Here is a 17,157-nt window from a genome sequence, read left to right as displayed (position 1 = left end):
TTAGAGATATTGATGAACGTGGATATGATTGACTATGATGATTTGAGAAATGTGGTTTAAATAATATTTTGATTATATGCTAGGTTGAATATTATGTGAAACCGTTATGCTTGTTGGATGTATGTCAAGAATGTGGAGTCTGATTCTATGCTATGCACTAATTGTTGAATGTGATTAGAATGTCGTCATTGTGTTCACCCTTTTATCTTTTTCCTCAGGTTAAAAAAACAAGATTAAAGAGTTTTATTTTTAAGAAAGAAGGATTTTGGCGGGACCATTTGAATAACACCTTGTCTTGGCCGATAAGGCGGGATGGGTGTTACCTAGTCTAGTTCCAATGACAGAGCTTTACTGGACATTTCTTGACCTAATTGCAACAAATGATGTTGTGCGTGGTTTATTTCTTGCTCTCCCAGATGATGAGAAGCTACCTTTTCTGAAGCGACAAATCTACAAAGTCTCGTATTGATCTTTTTGTTGATTAGCTTTGGTTTTGTTGACTTGATATTTTTTTGTAACGTTGATTACTGCAGAAGCAACAGCTTTCAGCTCACAGTTAATCATCGTCAGTTTACATTATCCATATCTACCAATGAACCTTTTGTTTATGTTGAGTGTATCTCTACTTTTTAATCTCTGAGAGCCTACCGTCGCTATGTAATTGTAGACTAACTTCTTCAACAAGACAGCAATTTGTTACTCGCTATGCGATTCTTGTGTAACTTGTAGATATAATCACTAAGTAAATAAGCTTAAGCCTCTGCTGTATGCATGGAAGAGAAAACTCTGCATTAGAGTTTTTTTTTGGGTAAGGAACTCTGCATTAGAGCTACAACACAACATTTTGTTCTTAACTATTAAATTATAACTCAAAATTAAATTTCACTTTACTACTTAAACACTGTCTTTTTGTAAAGATACTTAAATCTCGGCTGAATTAACATATCAAATCAGAGTCTAATATTGAATTCAAGCCCATGTAAACTCTGATGTTTAGTTATCACTTATCATACTTCTATCAAGTATCAACTATTACTTCAAACTAAAAGCAGTCTTAAACTTGCAGTTGCACTAAACTTGGAACATAAGAAGAGCACACAAGTTTGCCTCGGTTCCATTGGGAATTTGAAATTTCTCCGATGTTGACAGATTTGAAGTATCCATCATCTCCAACGATGTAAGCCATTTGGTAGCGACAGGTCTTGGTCTCACTGTTATTAAAAAACACTGCTACTTTCTTCTCCTCGTCAATGAAGAAGCTCCAAGGGGGAAAGTAAGTCGAAAGCCCAGATTGAAAACCATTGACTGGTGACATATCCACTGTAAAAAAAGTGCTCCAAGATACCGCATTGGGCTCAATCTTAGTCGAAACCCAAATATTGCATATCTGAAATGTGTCGGAGTGGCTATTTAATACAGCGAGCTTCTCATCTCTAACCCAAGATAGAGTCGTATATTTAAGATCAGGAGAGGGATCAAACGGCAGAGGCAAACGCGGTCCAAATATCTCAGTTGTGAAATCAAAACAGACTAGAAAATGTTCAATGTCTTTTACCAACAGTTCACCTGCCACTTCTCGACCCAAGAAGTAAGAATTTCCCTTCGAGGACACACCACTGAAATAAAACGGTGCATCCCCGTCCGGATTGACATCAAGAACCCTCCATGAATCAGAGCTAAAATCGTAGACATGAGTGTCGCTTCTTTGACTGCGTCTGCTTCTCACGTCATCATCATCAAGAAACCTCAAGATTTTGTGGTTATGATTGTTGTCGTATCCGAGAGCAAACTTGTCAAATATGTCGAATTTGTTTCCGGGTCGAATCCATTTGGTTTGCCCCAAATACGGATTCCATACAACAAGGCTCGATTTGTCTTTGGTGATGCTGATGCATAACAATAAGCCATCGCAGTAATAGACTTGAGATATCTCGAGTTGATCAGTATTAGGTATATTTATTTGCTTCATAGATGGATCACTCAAGTCGTCTTCTTCATTGCGGATTCCTTGGAGATCGAATCTCAAAGACCAAACATCAGAACCTGAAACCATGAACTCCAGAAACTGACGACTCCTTGATGCTGCTTTTTTACCAACGATGTGATTTTTTGATAAAGCTTCCCACTTCTTACAAGTAGATCGCACTGCGCTTAGAGATGTCAATGGAACCTTAGAAAAGATCTCTCCTACCAAATCATCTGGCAGGTCGGATATGGTCGTCATTCTTCTTACAAGTGTTTTAACTTTCTCAAGAAATTTGTATTGTTCTTCTTCAATCTGTTGTGTTCAATGATAACCTTTTGCTTTGGCTAAGGTTGTTTAAATAGGTCTATTGCATTTGAAAAATCCCATTAAAGAGAAATATAAATTAATATACATTTCACTCACTAACTTATTATTATCTCATTAGAATGTAGAGATTTCTTACACTCAAATTCACCTTTTTAAAAATATTTATCCAAAAATATAGAGAGTTTACTTCTTATCCAATACATTTTTAGTATCCCATTAAAGTGTAGAGATTTTTTTAATTAAAATTAAAGTTTTTAATGTTTATTACTTCTTATCCAATATTTTTTTTAGTATCTCATTAAACTGGAAATTTTTATTTAATTAAAATTACTTTTAATTTTATCCAATAAGTTAGAAAACTTACTTCTTTCCAGTAAATTATTAGCATCTCATTAAAATGTAGTGATTTGTTAAATTTAAATTTAATTTAGAAACATTTTCTACCTCTCATGAAAAACTTTGTTATAATAATTTACTATTTTCACTTCATGGAAAAACATATAGTTAACATTGAGAAAATGAAAATTACGTTTGGTATGCAAATAAAGAAATGTAATAAACATGTTTCAAATAAATCTATATAATAATAACAATCTAAATAAATACCAACAACAATTGCGACATTCTTCTTATACTATCGTAAAATATACATATATTTAAGTTAATTATATGGTACGTCTTTATACAAAGTTGCGTCTGTTTATTATAGAGTTTTGTTTTTTTACTATATGTTATTCATATTTCTTTATCACAACTTTTTGTTCAAGTAGTTGTGTCCTTTACAAAATGTTATTTAATACTAAAGACTTTTTGAAATAATTATATTAATCTATAAATATTAATTAAGTTTTTTTGTCAACAATATTAATTAATTTAAATATGTAATTTAAGGTTGCGCCTATATATCGTAGCTCTTCGTAAAAAAATATATATATATAAATATATATATGTATTTTAATATTTAACTATTTAGTACTTTATTTTTAAAAGTTGTGTCTTTTTATTATAATTTTCAGTTAATACATTTTATCTATATTATTTTATAATTTTTATGAGAATTTTTTCTAATTCAATCACCCAATCAGATTAAGTTAGCGCTACAACAAATAACTAAATTGTAGAACCTGACGTACGACAAGCTTTGATGGTTTAAGAAACAATTGGAAAAATATGTCATAATTCACAACAAGAAAACATGATATATGATATACACTGTATAGTGGTTTTATCATTACATAAAACATGTGTATAAGGATATAAACGTATAAGCAAATACTTTGTTGTTTAATTTCTTGAAGCTTTGGGGTATTTGTTGTTCTAAGCGTCGATCATGAAGTCTTTATTGGCTGTGTGCAAAATACTCTGTTTCTTGAAGCTTTGGGGTATGCGATAATCTACGCTTAAAAATATATCAGATACCCCAAATCAAAAAGAAATAAACGATTCTAGCAATAAGAGGACTAAAGGCTGCAGGAAGCAAAGGAATACAAAGCCATGTGTAAACTATAGGTAACTAGAGTTTAGAGCTAGTAAAGACGGATTAGTCGAATTACTCCACCTACTTCATTAAACACTAAACAGTATGGTCTATGTTTGAGGAAAATGTTATAGATTGATGAGAGATGAACACATTAGTGTTTAGGAAATATTATATTGACTCTCATGATTATAATCTTTAGGTTACATAGAATTATATAGTACAAGAGTTTCCTAAACTATAATGATTGCAATATCTAGAATAATAAAGATAGAATATATTGTTATTAATCTTGTGATCTTCTAGATCTCTCTATACACCCCCTCAAGCTCAAGGTGTCATGGAGTGAAGGCTTGAGATTGATACGACTGAAGAAGCATTACGCTTGAACCATGTTATTAGACGGATATACCGTAAAAGGCCTTGGAGAAGGCACGAGGAAGCAAATAGCTTAGAGAAGTCGTGAACGACTTAAAAACTTATGATCAACTTTGGATCAGGAACGACATAAGTCCTTGAGAAGCATATAGCTTAAAGAAGTAATGGTGACTTGACCAGATCGACAAAGATGGCATGCAGAAATATGCAAAAAGGCACACATATGGAGGAGTCTCGAGTCGAGAGGCGGCGGAGCTGGTTCGTGTTGGAGCAGCGGCAACAGAGCTTTTCTTCGTTGGAAGGCAGCTTGGCTATGACTTGGTCGAATCTCGGAGAGATCATGTCACCATCAGCGTCTCCAGTGATGAAGATGGAAGATCTCATGTTGGTGATATTATGAGGTGAGATAAGCTTGTCCAGTAGAAAACTAAGTCGAATTTTTTTTTTTTTGTTGAGAAAGTAGTGATAGAAAAAAAATAAAAAGAAAGATAAACAGATGGAGAAGCTCAATAGCTTAGGGAAGGTATGGGTTAAAGAGTTTGATTGTTAGATCTAAACTCAAGTATAACCTGCTCTGATACCATGTTATAGATTGATGAGAGATGAACACATTAGTGTTTAGGAAATATTATATTGACTCTCATGATTATAATCTTTAGGTTACATAGAATTATATAGTACAAGAGTTTCCTAAACTATAATGATTGCAATATCTAGAATAATAAAGATAGAATATATTGTTATTAATCTTGTGATCTTCTAGATCTCTCTATAGAAAATAGTTACTACAATCATGTCAAAGTCAAACTAATTCAATGATACGATAAACTAAGATAGTTGCACTATAAACTTGATATATGTTTCCACAACTTTTTTATATACTACTAGTACTAGTACGCAAAAAATGTGGAGATCGATCGAGATCCATATTGTTAGAAAAAAATAGACTAAATAGTTATATAAACACTTAAACAATGGTGGGAAGTAAATAAAACCAAGGGGAAAAATATATTGACTTTGAACGATCAAAATAAAAGGATAGTAACGTAGAAGAGTTCATAATAGCAAGCAAAACCCAAAAAAAAAATAATAATTAAGTTCGAAAAAGAGACATAATCACGAAATCAAGAAGAGCAATTCTAGATTGAGACACTGTTAGGGATCCCTTTCCCAGTAAGCCCACCTTCTCTTGTGTAATCCGTAGTATTCGGGTATAACAGAGTGTACGGTATGTTAACCGGTCCGGTCCTGTTCTTGAACCTCTTGTCATTGTTTCTCCTTATGATATTGTTCTCTATCAGCTCCAGTTCTTTCCCAAACCGTTTAAACGCCTCTAAAGCCTCATCATCAGCCGTCCAATTCGGTGATTCTCTCTGCCCTAAGTAGACCTCATCCGTTGAATGCAGAGACAAGGTCTCTATGATTGAGATCCCAAGAAGAGTCTGTAACTGCGGCGTGATCGTCTTCAAGAACGCTACGTCAGTGTCTTCTGCCAGCTCAGTGTACTCAACGGTACCTGGCTCTGGCATAAACCGACGGCTGACCGTAGGCCGGTTAGGGAGAAACCCGGCATAAGGATACTGTCCGAAATTGACTGCTGCGTGAAGAGCAGAAGCGATCCAAATGATGATCGTGCAGGATTCGATGAGGTCGTCGCGGGTTTGCATCGATGGCCACCATGATTCGTGTTGTTTGTCGCCGTGGCCTTTGGTTCGGAGCTCGGTCCACCATGACTGGATCTCTATATCGGTTTGGACGGTTTTGTCGTCCTTGTAATAGAATGAGCAGTACTCTGTGACCCACGTTTTGATCGCTGACCAAATCTCTAAACCGTCAACCGCATAAGGGTAATCCTCGATCAAAAGCTTAACACCACTTTCGCTATTAGGATCTTCCACGGCAACTCCTCTGCGGAAACAAAGCAATTTAAGGTTACGTGTCCCGCAAGACTCTAGTTTTACTTGTGACTCAAGAATTGTGTAGAAAGAGACTTGATGCTTTACCTTTTGACGAGATCTTTGGGGAGAGCTTGATCGGTGAAAACCCAATTCTTGTAAATTGAAGAAGACAGTTCCATGGCGTATCGACCGGGGAAGACCGTTATCTCCAGAATCCCGTCTGAGTTTATGAGGACATGTCGCGCCAATGCATTGATGTTCATCGTGTCACGGAAATGAGGATGTAGAAGCTTATAGATCGGATGGACCACACTGAGTTGCCTATTCGACGCTATTATAAACGGTTCAATCACCGCATGCGTCTGCAACCTGCAAAAACCATCATTTATTTACCAATGAACCGATTACTTCAAACCGAAAATCAAATCTTTCTAGATAGTCCACAACGTTCTCAACATTTATTTACCAATGGCTTATAAGCTGGTGATAACCGGAATCATTAACCGCCGCGTAAGCCTTTGCAAGCTGCCAAACCGATGCCTCTACTCCCGTCTCTGCTGGTGTAAAAACTTTGCTCACGGATCCATGTGGTTCGCCTTGTGGGTGTGGAAGACTCAGCTCTATGGCGAGAGGCTTCAGTGTTCCGTCATCTTGAAGCAGCAGAAGGGTTCGAGTCGCGTAGGTTTTAGTATTTGTTGAGTTTATCCGCGTCAGGAAAGGCATTATTGCATCGTGGTGATCCAATATGTATAGCTTATTCTGTTCCAAAGCCTTTTTTATACACAACACAAAACAAAACTAACTGCAGTTAGCTACAAATGGCTATAAATCGGTTACTTGTCAAACAAGAAAGCTATATGATACTTACGTCTTGGAGATTGAGGCCGTTCATGTACGCTTCTATGTGCTCTTCGCGTATCGAGCTATCTTGATTTCCATACTTTGCAGAGTCCAGATTGCTCTTTGGTGGAAACTCCTGCATTTTTGTATATCCAAATTGTTTAGTAATCAAGCGAGATCAATCGAAGAATTTCAATTATTCCAAAGAAAAAGTTGAATGATAAGATTTAAAACCTGGAGGCGACTAATCACCACTGGATTGAGACCAGCCAGCATTTCCCTGGCAAACTCTTCATCGGTTCTCCAAGCAGACCTACTCTCTGTAACAATATAGGATCACTGTATGTCAAAATCTATAAAAAAGGTTAGGTCTAAATCGACTATCTAACTGTTTATACGTTACCTTTGAGAATGTCAGGCAATGGAAACTTCAAGAACCGTTCTCCGTCATTACGAATGAGCTCTCTAAACATCTCCCATGGAATAATGTCACGGAGCTTAGAAATGGTGTGACCATTGGCAAGCTTAATACTACCGTCATAAAGGTGAAAAACATCTCCAAAGGAGTCAAACTCGTTGATGCTCTTGTTGCAAACAGAGGCGATCTCAGGGACGAGCACTTGAGTCACCGCTTTGAGTGCGTAAACGAGGACGTCAGAGAACTTCACATGACTAAACCGCTCATCCCGTGGCACGTATATGTTTAGGTTGAGCAAAGCCAGCTTGCTCTCGGACTTAGGGTCTGATCAAACAATGACGTATATGTCAAGTAACCATTGAGTTTTGCAATGTATATATGATTTCAAAAGTTTGAGTTGACTAACCGGATTTATTGGGTTTACGACCGGTTTTTCCACGACGGGGATAAGGAAGATCAGGTGAACCACCGAGAACCGGACGGACTGAGTTAGGACCTTTCTCCGGAGCACCTAAGTCGTTGTAATAAGCGTAGTCGTAAACTCTGTCCCATTCTTTGAGTTCTCCTCCTTTCTCATTACCTCTTAGATTCATTAGCTCTTCCTTTCTTAGCTCTTTCAGTAGCTCCGGCGTCTTACTTGGAAGATATGCCTTTTTTTTTAGTTTAAATGAAGAAAAAAAAAATTAAAAAGTTGGTACTTCCAGGTCAATTTTGTGTATTATATTATGACCCCAATTCGTTTTAGCGAGTTACATTGTTTGAGAAGAAAACGCGGTCGGAACGGTATCGGTGACTCGGGTAGATCCAAGAATTGCATATGAAATGTATCGGACCGCCTTCACTTTCCGGGAAGCCGCGGAGGGTGAGTGACTTAAGGTAGAATTGGCTATGGTGGTGGTTCTTGATCACAAACGCAGCCGGTGGTCCCATTGACTCGTCCCAATCAAACGTGACTCCGAACGTGGTTTCCTCAGCGGTTACTGACGTTTTTATTTTTGTTACCCAATTCTCCAGGTGTGCTGCTTTCCCAAGTCTACCTCTCTTCTCATTGGCTGATACATAATATCCAAAATATTATTTTATTTAAAGTAAAACACAGAAACTTAGGTTTATAACAAGAATGAAACTTCTATAGTAATCTTAGTTTATTATCAAATTTGATTGATTTAAGGAAAAACAGAGTAATAAAAGATGGAAACTTTAGTGATGAAATGGAAAAAAAAGAGGATAACTTTTAAGATGCAAATTGTAAACGGGTCGGGTAAAAGAAAGAATGAATACCCGGGTCGGGTTGGAGAGAGCTGATAAGGTGAAGAGAGATGCGACGACCAAGAAGTTCATGGATTCGATCAAGAAGAGAAGCCATGACGTCTTTGAAATCAAGAAGGTTCTTCTTCATCACAACCACTTCTCCTTCTATCTTCATCGTCTTAGTCTTCTTGGGGTATGATACGAAGATAATAAAGAGAGATGTGTGAGATTATAAGAATGTTCTTCTTTTTCGCATATTACACAAATCTGATGTGATACTCTATTTATATTGAATCTAGACTGAACACCAAGGGTTTTAGTTTCTACGTTCTTTTTCTACAATAAATTACTTATCCAATTTCAGTAAAAGTTTTTCCTCAAAACTACACCAAGTACTATTAATACCCACCTTGTAAATGATTTATACATTTCATATATTAGTCTATATACGTCCACTTACTAGTTTTAGTCAAATGTATTTCAATTTGCTAATGGTTCATTTACTAGTTTTAGTAAATGGTTCATTTACTACTTTTAGTCAAATGTACTAACGAAGGATCATTAACTTTGTGGAGATCAAATTATGCTCCCAAGGAGATCATTAACTTCATGTAGAATCTTAACTTGAAAAAAGTTTACAAAACCTGAAAAATGCGCACGTGCAACATTTGTTAGGAATTTGAAGTCAATTGTTCGAATTAAGACTGCGTGGTCGTTACTTTGAAACAATTTATAGAGCATTTTTTAAATACTACTCCTATGTTCTTTTGTGAAAATTAACTACAAAACATGCATATATATATATATATATACTCCATCCGTTTCAAAATATAAGATGTTTTAAGCAAAACACGCAGATTAAGAAGTCTTTACTTTTAACAAGTTCAACCAATCAGAAACAATACTGCATAAATAGAAAATACTCCCTCTGTCTCACAAAGATTGAAGTTTTAGAGAATTTTCTTTGTCCCAACAAGATTGATGTTTTGAATATTTTTAATAAATTTTTGTTTTAATGATTACTGATGCTGTAGAGTGTATGGAGTGTAAAAGTGGGAAGGTGGGAAAGTGAGAAAGTATTAGAAAAATAAATCATATATTCTCTCTGTCTTAATATGTGTGTAAAATCCTAAACTTCAATCTTTGTGAGACAGAGGGAGTATTAAACTAATCTAAAAGTTGCATTGAAATTAATTTGAAAGCATCTTATATTATGAAACAAAAAACTTCTCCAAAACATCCTATATTTTGAAACGGAGAGAGTATACTAGAAGTATTTAGTCAAAAAAAAATATATACTAGAAGTAGACTCGCGCATCGCTTTATAATAATTTTAACATATTTTAGATTTATTAAAATATTTAAAACTTTATATTTTGTGTTTCGATATATTATCTTATGTTTGTTATTTATTTTGTTTTAAAATAAGTATTCTCAATCACTTAAAGTGAATGACTATTGATTAGTTAAGCATTAAACTGAAAATTTTTGTTAATATGAAAGGTTACTTTAAAATATTTTATTTTAGAACTCTTTATATTTTGATGCACAATCAAGACGTACAAATATTTTTTACATTGAGAAAAGAACATTGATTACATAGAAAATAAAATACGGCTGAGCATGGACATGATGTATTAGTTTGTTCGCTTTTAACATAATCTATAAAACATCAATATCTTCTAAAACTAGACACATCTAAGAAGGACGAGACAATAGCTTGAATTTCTCGAATAACCTCTTCTTGAGCCGAAACTCATGCTCTTAAATAATTTTGATATTTATATATTACCCAACATGCTTAAAAAGTTTATTATTATAATTTGAATGTTTTAGCAATAAAATATTTTAATCTTAATGAATTATACAAATGACTTCAAATGCATTTGTGTTCTAGAAGTATAATTTTTGTGTTTCTTGATTAATTGCATTTGGAAAAGAAAGTTCTCTGTTAGATATTTCTATATTTTTATCACGTACTTTATATTTATTGAACATACTAAATGCAAACTGAATTTTAGTTTAGCATTGAATAAATAAATGTTATTAATATATACTGATATATTATTATATCCAATAAAATTTGCTTTTTTGTGTTATACTTTTCTGTTTGGAAATAACATATATATATATATATATGTTGTATTATACTCAAAATGACCAACGAGAGTAAAAACATACCATCATATTATCAAGTTACTTTTTTTAGTGTTAACAATATAACCTAAGAGAACATAAAATAATTGTTCACCAGATAAATTTATTTTTTCTTTCTATATTTTTATTTCTAAAATCATGTGATGGATGGAAGAAGAGATAACTCAGATCTTCCTACTTCTCCAAGACATTGGCTGCAAATGGTTGCATAAAATTGAAAGAGTTGGAAATATTAAGCTGAACAAAATTAGGTTGAACATTATTCAACCCATTCATCTCCAAAATAGTGGTCGAACAAGTTGAACAAATTTGCTGTAGGATTAGTTTATTTTTTCAACTTTTTAAGTTGAATGGGTTGAATAGTTTTTTCCAACTTTTTCAATCTCTTCCATTCAAATGGTGAAACTTAGTTGAATAATTTTTTTCAACTCCTTCAACCTTTTCAATTGTGCAACCATTTGCACCCATTATTTTCTTTCTCTTTCCCTCCGTCTCTATCTCTAGAATGTAAATGGGATTAGCTTAGGGTGATCTTTGGATCTTTCGACTTGATAAAACACGTGGTAGAGGTGAGTCTTCTTAAATGAGTATTGATGAATCTTGCACACATGGTCAAATCCTATTGTCTTGCTCTGCTTGCGGGTAAGCACTATCATCACATCATCAACAATCGATCATGACTAGAAAAAATAATGAAACATATGAGAAGAGAAAATAAGTGCATACATAGTATAACCCAAACGATAATGTTGTGAAAAGAAATTAGATGTTAATTATATTTAAAAAAAATAATTAAGGCTAAACTGTGTAAGAAAATAAAAAATGAATTTGGAAGAATCACATTGTAATGACCCTCACCAAGGGTAAAAAAATCCCAAAATAAAAATTCAAGGAAATGACTTGAGAAAGACTCAAAAGGAAGAAGAAATTAAACAAAGAAGAACGACCAGAAGAAGTCCGAGAAAATATTCGTGAGTCGAGAAATAGCCGAGCCAAGATTGAAGTGACCGGAGGTGAGATCGAGGCCTTAAGATCGACTAAAAATTAATGGTTTATGGGGAAACGACATCCGCGGGAAAGTCGAGTAAGAACCGAGGAAGAATACCGAGACGTCCAAGGGATGTTCGGAGAATGTCCGGGAAAAGATCAAGATGACCGAAGAGAATCAAGAAGGTTGGGGATGGTCGAGAAAATTGTCCGAGGAGTCGAGAAAATTGACCGAGAAGCCGAGAAAAGTAGTCCGGGGAATACCGGAAGTCTGAGAGACCAAGAAAAGAGTGTCCGAGAACTATCGGGAGAACCGATACGGTCCGGGAAATGTCGAGAGGAACGTCCGGGTGAGACCGAAGAATGCCGAGAGATGGGTTATGTCGAGAAACGTCGACCGAGAGACGGGTTTTACCAAGAAACATCGGACAAGAGACGAGGAGTGCCGAGAAATCTTGACCGAGAGTCGAGTTGGGCTGAGGAAAAATGGGAAATTTTATTTTCTAAAAATCTGACCAATCAGATTACATGCAATCACATGCACTAATAAAATAATTTTCATGCACTAATAGAGGGGAGTTAGTGGACTAAATGGCGATTAATTATTGGGGGGTGTTAATCACGCTCAACATGCAACTAAGGAGCTCGCCACTTGTCAAGAAGCACTAAGAGAAAAGAGGGAGAGCTCGAGCCTATAAATAGAGGATGTGAGACTTCATTCCTCACTTTTCTCATTTTGCTCTCAAACACTAAAACACCAAAGTCTTGTTTTTCTCTCAAAGTCGAGAGAGACCGAGAGAGTTTGTCGAGAAAGACCGAGAGAGATTGTCGAAAGACAGATCGAGAGAGATCGAGAGGGAGATCGTCGACGCTACGTCAAAAGAAGACCGAGAAAAGAAGGAGTTTTCTGTCGAAGACTTCATCGACAACGAACCGGTGTTAGTGTCGAAGAGATCATCGAGAAAATACGGTGATTGTGTCGAAGAAGAAAGACCCAGAGGAGAAGCGGTTGTGTCGAGAAAGAAAAACCAAGAGACGAGACGCGGTTTTGATCGAGTGAAGCCGAGAAACAAAGTTGGTTGCGGAACGAAGCGGTCGAAGAAGCGGGGAGCTGTCGACGCGAAAACTGTCTGATCGGGTGGTGCGGTGAAGTCCAGTAATCATCGACGAACGCGTCCAAGATGTGAGTCTGTGGTAAGGCATGTAGAGTAGATGCATGTAGTTTCGGTTAAAAGTTGATGCATGCAAATATGGTAGGATTCAAGTTAGAATCACCATGTGAAAATGAACAAGTTGCATGATAAGTAATTTGGACTCACCTAAAATTTGGTTAAGAGGATTGCATGCATGACGAGATTTAGTGAATTTACTAGCAATATTTCTTGCTTAAAATTGGTTGCATGCGTGAGTAAATTGGCTAAGTTCATTTGAAATATTATTGCATAAATTCGTGTGAGGTTAGCTTAAATGCTTAAACGAATTTTAAAGGATTTAAATGGGTTAACTCAAATGAACTTGCATGCTTAATCGAACTTGAGAAGTTAAGAGATTAAATGGCGTTGCATGCGTAATTTGGACTTAAGGATTTAAACGGTTAAATCAAATGGTTGCATGCATATTAAGACTTGTTGCATTAATTTTGCTTACGTCGTTTGATTTGGTTGCATGCATGTAGAATAATCTTAAGTTTCATGATGTGTACTTCTTGCTCCTTGTTGATTATTGCATGTTGTATTCTTGCTTTTGTGCTTGAATTATCATTGCTTGAATTATTGTTGAGTGTTCTTATTTTAGCTTAGCCTCTTGAATATTTGTTCTCGAGTCTAGCTAGAATAGTGAGTCGATTTTTCTGTTCCACAAGCGGTTGTCACGCGTGAGTTCCCGACGACCACTCACGCGGGGACAGTGTCACGGCTAGCTAGCTACTATATGACGGTGTAGCATAATTGTGAGCTCATTGCTGGTGACCTTTGTGGTCTCGGCATGGGGAATGGTATGGAACGGAACAGATTATCGGGGGCCCTTAGGTGAAAAGAGTCTAGCGTATTCCAAGCGATCCTTGTAGTATTCTAGATGTATTTGTTCGGTTGATAGGCGAAGGAGTCTAGGATATTTCAAGTGTCCCTTGTTTTATTCTAGAGTGTCCTTGCGAGTTGCATAGGAGTCAAGAGTCTAAAGTGTTCTTTAGTCGTCTTGAGATGTGTATAGCGAGTCTAGATCATCGAGTCGAGTCGTATTGATCTAACCTCTCTCGCTTGTGTGTGGTTTAAATTGCTTCCGCTATGGTTTTCGTTACGTAGCTTTGATAACTTGCTAAGTTTGTTTTACTTGCTTGTTTTCTTTGCTTACCGGGGTAGTCGGGTTGGGAAAGTAGAATCCTGTTTAGGAGAAACGGGTACCGAGGCTCACTGAGTAATCTTAGATTACTCATGATATTATTTTGGTCTTGCAGGGAAGCCTAAGTGAGTCTAGAGCTGGAGCAAACTTTAGGGTGCCGGATAGGGTTTTTCTTCTGTTCTTTGTAAAACCCTATATTTTTACGAACGGTTATGTATAAATTTCCCGACTATCTTTATATATTGCTTTAATGATGTATTTTTGATGAATTATTTTATTAAAGTAATATATACGGTTTTCAGGAAAACATGGCAAGTTGCAAATGATACTCGGCCTTGTCCGGGCTAACACAACGCACCAGGCCACAAGGGTTGCAAAGCCTAAGTAACCTTGGTTGCGGGTGGAGTTGTGCCAGGGAGGACCGGTCGGGAAGTCTGCAGCTTCCGTCCCTCGACCTGATCACCTCGGTGCAATTCCGCAAGTGGCGTCCCGTGGCTGTCCGATGGCCTTTGTGGTCATAGAACGGTTCGGGGGCGTTACACACATGGCTTTGAAAACCTATATCATGAGATATATAAATCTTCCTCGTCTCTAAACCCTACCATTGTAAAACCTTTCTCATCAGAAGTCATAACTTATAAATAAAATAAAGGGCCATGGAAATAGTTATCGGAAAGAAAGTTAATAAATACATACAAACACAGTTGTAACGTTAAGGAACAAATTTAAAGTAATAGTATTCGAAACAGTTAATATTTGTTTAAACTCATTTTCATGGGTAATACATACAAACACACTTGTATAAAATATAGCATGAGTAATAAGTTACATAAATATTGTGACTAAGATATAAAATCTATTAGGATTTATGAATTATGATCTAAAACTAAAAATTTTATATTAAAAATTTATCAAATGGATCAAAATAAAAACAAATTACAATTTTAATATGCAAAATAGGCATTCGAAACAACATTTACCAACATTTACAAGTGAGAGAATATGTTATGTTCCTAAAGCCTTCTTCATCTAACTCTTTCTAATTAATAACCACATGTCACATGTTGACTTCTATATATGCTCCAAAATTTTGACTCAACTTCTTTATTTCTTTATTTATTTTTTATTTTTTATTTTTGGAAAAAACTCAACTTATTTATTTCAAAACCTACAAATATCACATAAAGAAAAAAGTTAAATATCACAAAATTTAGAAAATTATGTGAGAGGTAGAATATGATGTTTGATGAAGATTTTTTCTAGCTATTTATAGATAAATTTGTAGTAGTATGAGAGGTTTTTTAGTTTTTTTTTTTGTCAAACATCACGGGAGTTATGGTTACATTTACTTTCAAAGAATAAATATACCATAGGTTTTGTCTGTGTTTTTTTTTTGTAAAACACAAATTGTTTTAATACATTAAAGTGTATTCATATGATGAAAGATTTGTTTTAAAAAATTTTCAAACATCTTGGGAGTTACATTTTAAAAAATTAATATGCAATAAATTGTGCTAATGATTACTCTTAAAGAAAAATAAAATATCATATTGTTTTATATTTTGAAATTATTTTAGAATAAATTGATTTGATCTTTTGGCACAAAAACTGTGAAACAAATATTATAATTTTTTTGTCAACAAATAATTATTATAACCTTATAATATTTTTATAGCTTGAAATTAGTAAAGAATTTAATAACCATCACATTATATTTTTCCAAGATTATGATATTAATATTTAAATCTTTAATTATTGGAAATTTATTTTATCCAAAATTCTAATATTACTATTTAATTCTTTCTTATTTGAAAAATTATAATGTTATGGTAATTATATAAAATATTGATAAATGATACCTAAGGGAAATTATAATGTTATGGTAATTATATAAAATATTGATAAATGATACCTATATATATTTACTAAAAGGACATTGCATAAATGTCAATATATTTTTAGTATAGAAATATCATTTAAATTTAGTGAATATGAAAAATAATGTATGTAATTTTGAGAAAAATAAATTAAAAGAATTTAATAACTGATAGGTGAGGACAGGTGTTGAAAATATACGCTGCCAAATGTCGTCGTGTTATGCAAAGTTAGGAGAAAACCTTCTCATATTATATAAGATATTTTGCATACAGCCAATGAAGACTTCATGTAGAAGAAGGCAATCAATGAAATCTTCAATATAAAAAGAAATTCAATCTGAACCAAGATTTCAAAATAGAGCTTCAAAGTTCACATCATTACACTGGAAAAAGTGATACTTAGAACTAAAAGCAGTCTTGTTCAAAGAAAGAAATAAGAAGGAGTTTTCAAACAAAATATAACTTTTATCAAACTATATATTAGATCAAACTAAAAGCAATCTTTTTGTTCAAAGCAAGAAAGAAACAAATAAGGCAAAAGAGGACTCAAGGTTGCAGCAAGTGAAGGGATTACAAGCCAATAAAGACTTTATGTATAAGGCAATCAACGAATATCTTCAATATAAAAAGATGGAACTCCAATTAATTTGAACCAAGATTTCAGATTGGAACTTCAAAGACAACACTGGAAATCTTGATCTTTAGTTATCATACTTCTATCAACAATTACTTCAAACTAAAAGCAATCTTTTTGTTCAAACCAAGAAAGAAATAAATAAAAGTAATGAAAAAGGACTAAACTTGCAGTTGCACTAAACTTGGAACATAAGAAGAGCGCACAAGTCTGCATGGATACGGTGCGCTTGTTTCTTGGTGTTGCGGCTGCTCGTGATTGGCATGTACATCAAATGGATGTACATAATGTCTTCTTACACGGTGAGTTGACAGAGGAGGTTTACATGAAATTACCTCACGGTTTTCATTGTGATGATCCGACTAAGGTATGTCGGCTTCATAAATCTCTCTTTAAGGTTTAAAACAGGCTTTGCGGTGTTGGTTCTCAAAGTTCTCCACAGCTTTAAAACAATATGGCTTTACACAATCATTGTCAGATTATTCCCTTTTCAGCTATAGAAACAATGGGACATATGGTTCATGTTCTCATTTATGTTGATGATTTGATTATCTCCGGTAATTGCTCCGTCGCCATTGATCGATTCAAGGCTTACTTGGAGTCATGCTTC

General features: G+C 34.8%; 1 protein-coding gene and 1 pseudogene across 2 annotated transcripts; both read right to left on the bottom strand.

The window, feature by feature from the left end:
• Nucleotides 1-826: 826 nt before the first annotated feature.
• LOC104715476 (F-box protein At3g49510 pseudogene) lies at nucleotides 827-2,309 on the bottom strand (annotated as a pseudogene). Its single transcript, XR_015566294.1, has one exon. The product of XR_015566294.1 is annotated as an F-box protein At3g49510 pseudogene (transcript).
• A 2,826-nt stretch (nucleotides 2,310-5,135) lies between these two features.
• On the bottom strand, nucleotides 5,136-8,813 carry LOC147938814 (linoleate 9S-lipoxygenase 5-like). Its single transcript, XM_087465961.1, has 9 exons — nucleotides 8,586-8,813; nucleotides 8,058-8,356; nucleotides 7,711-7,954; nucleotides 7,290-7,628; nucleotides 7,121-7,206; nucleotides 6,915-7,022; nucleotides 6,513-6,817; nucleotides 6,152-6,415; nucleotides 5,136-6,056 (listed from the first exon to the last, which is right to left on the bottom strand). The coding sequence occupies exons 1-9, from the start codon at nucleotides 8,728-8,730 to the stop codon at nucleotides 5,288-5,290; spliced, it is 2,559 nt and encodes an 852-aa protein (XP_087322087.1). The 5' UTR covers nucleotides 8,731-8,813; the 3' UTR covers nucleotides 5,136-5,287.
• Between the last annotated feature and the right edge of the window lie 8,344 nt (nucleotides 8,814-17,157).

The sequence above is a fragment of the Camelina sativa genome, chromosome 9 (genome assembly GCF_030686135.1).
Source record: "Camelina sativa cultivar CO46 ecotype springtype chromosome 9, ASM3068613v1".
NCBI lineage: Eukaryota > Viridiplantae > Streptophyta > Magnoliopsida > Brassicales > Brassicaceae > Camelina > Camelina sativa.
Note: the sequence above shows the minus strand (reverse complement) of the source record. Positions and strands in the feature narration are given on the sequence as shown.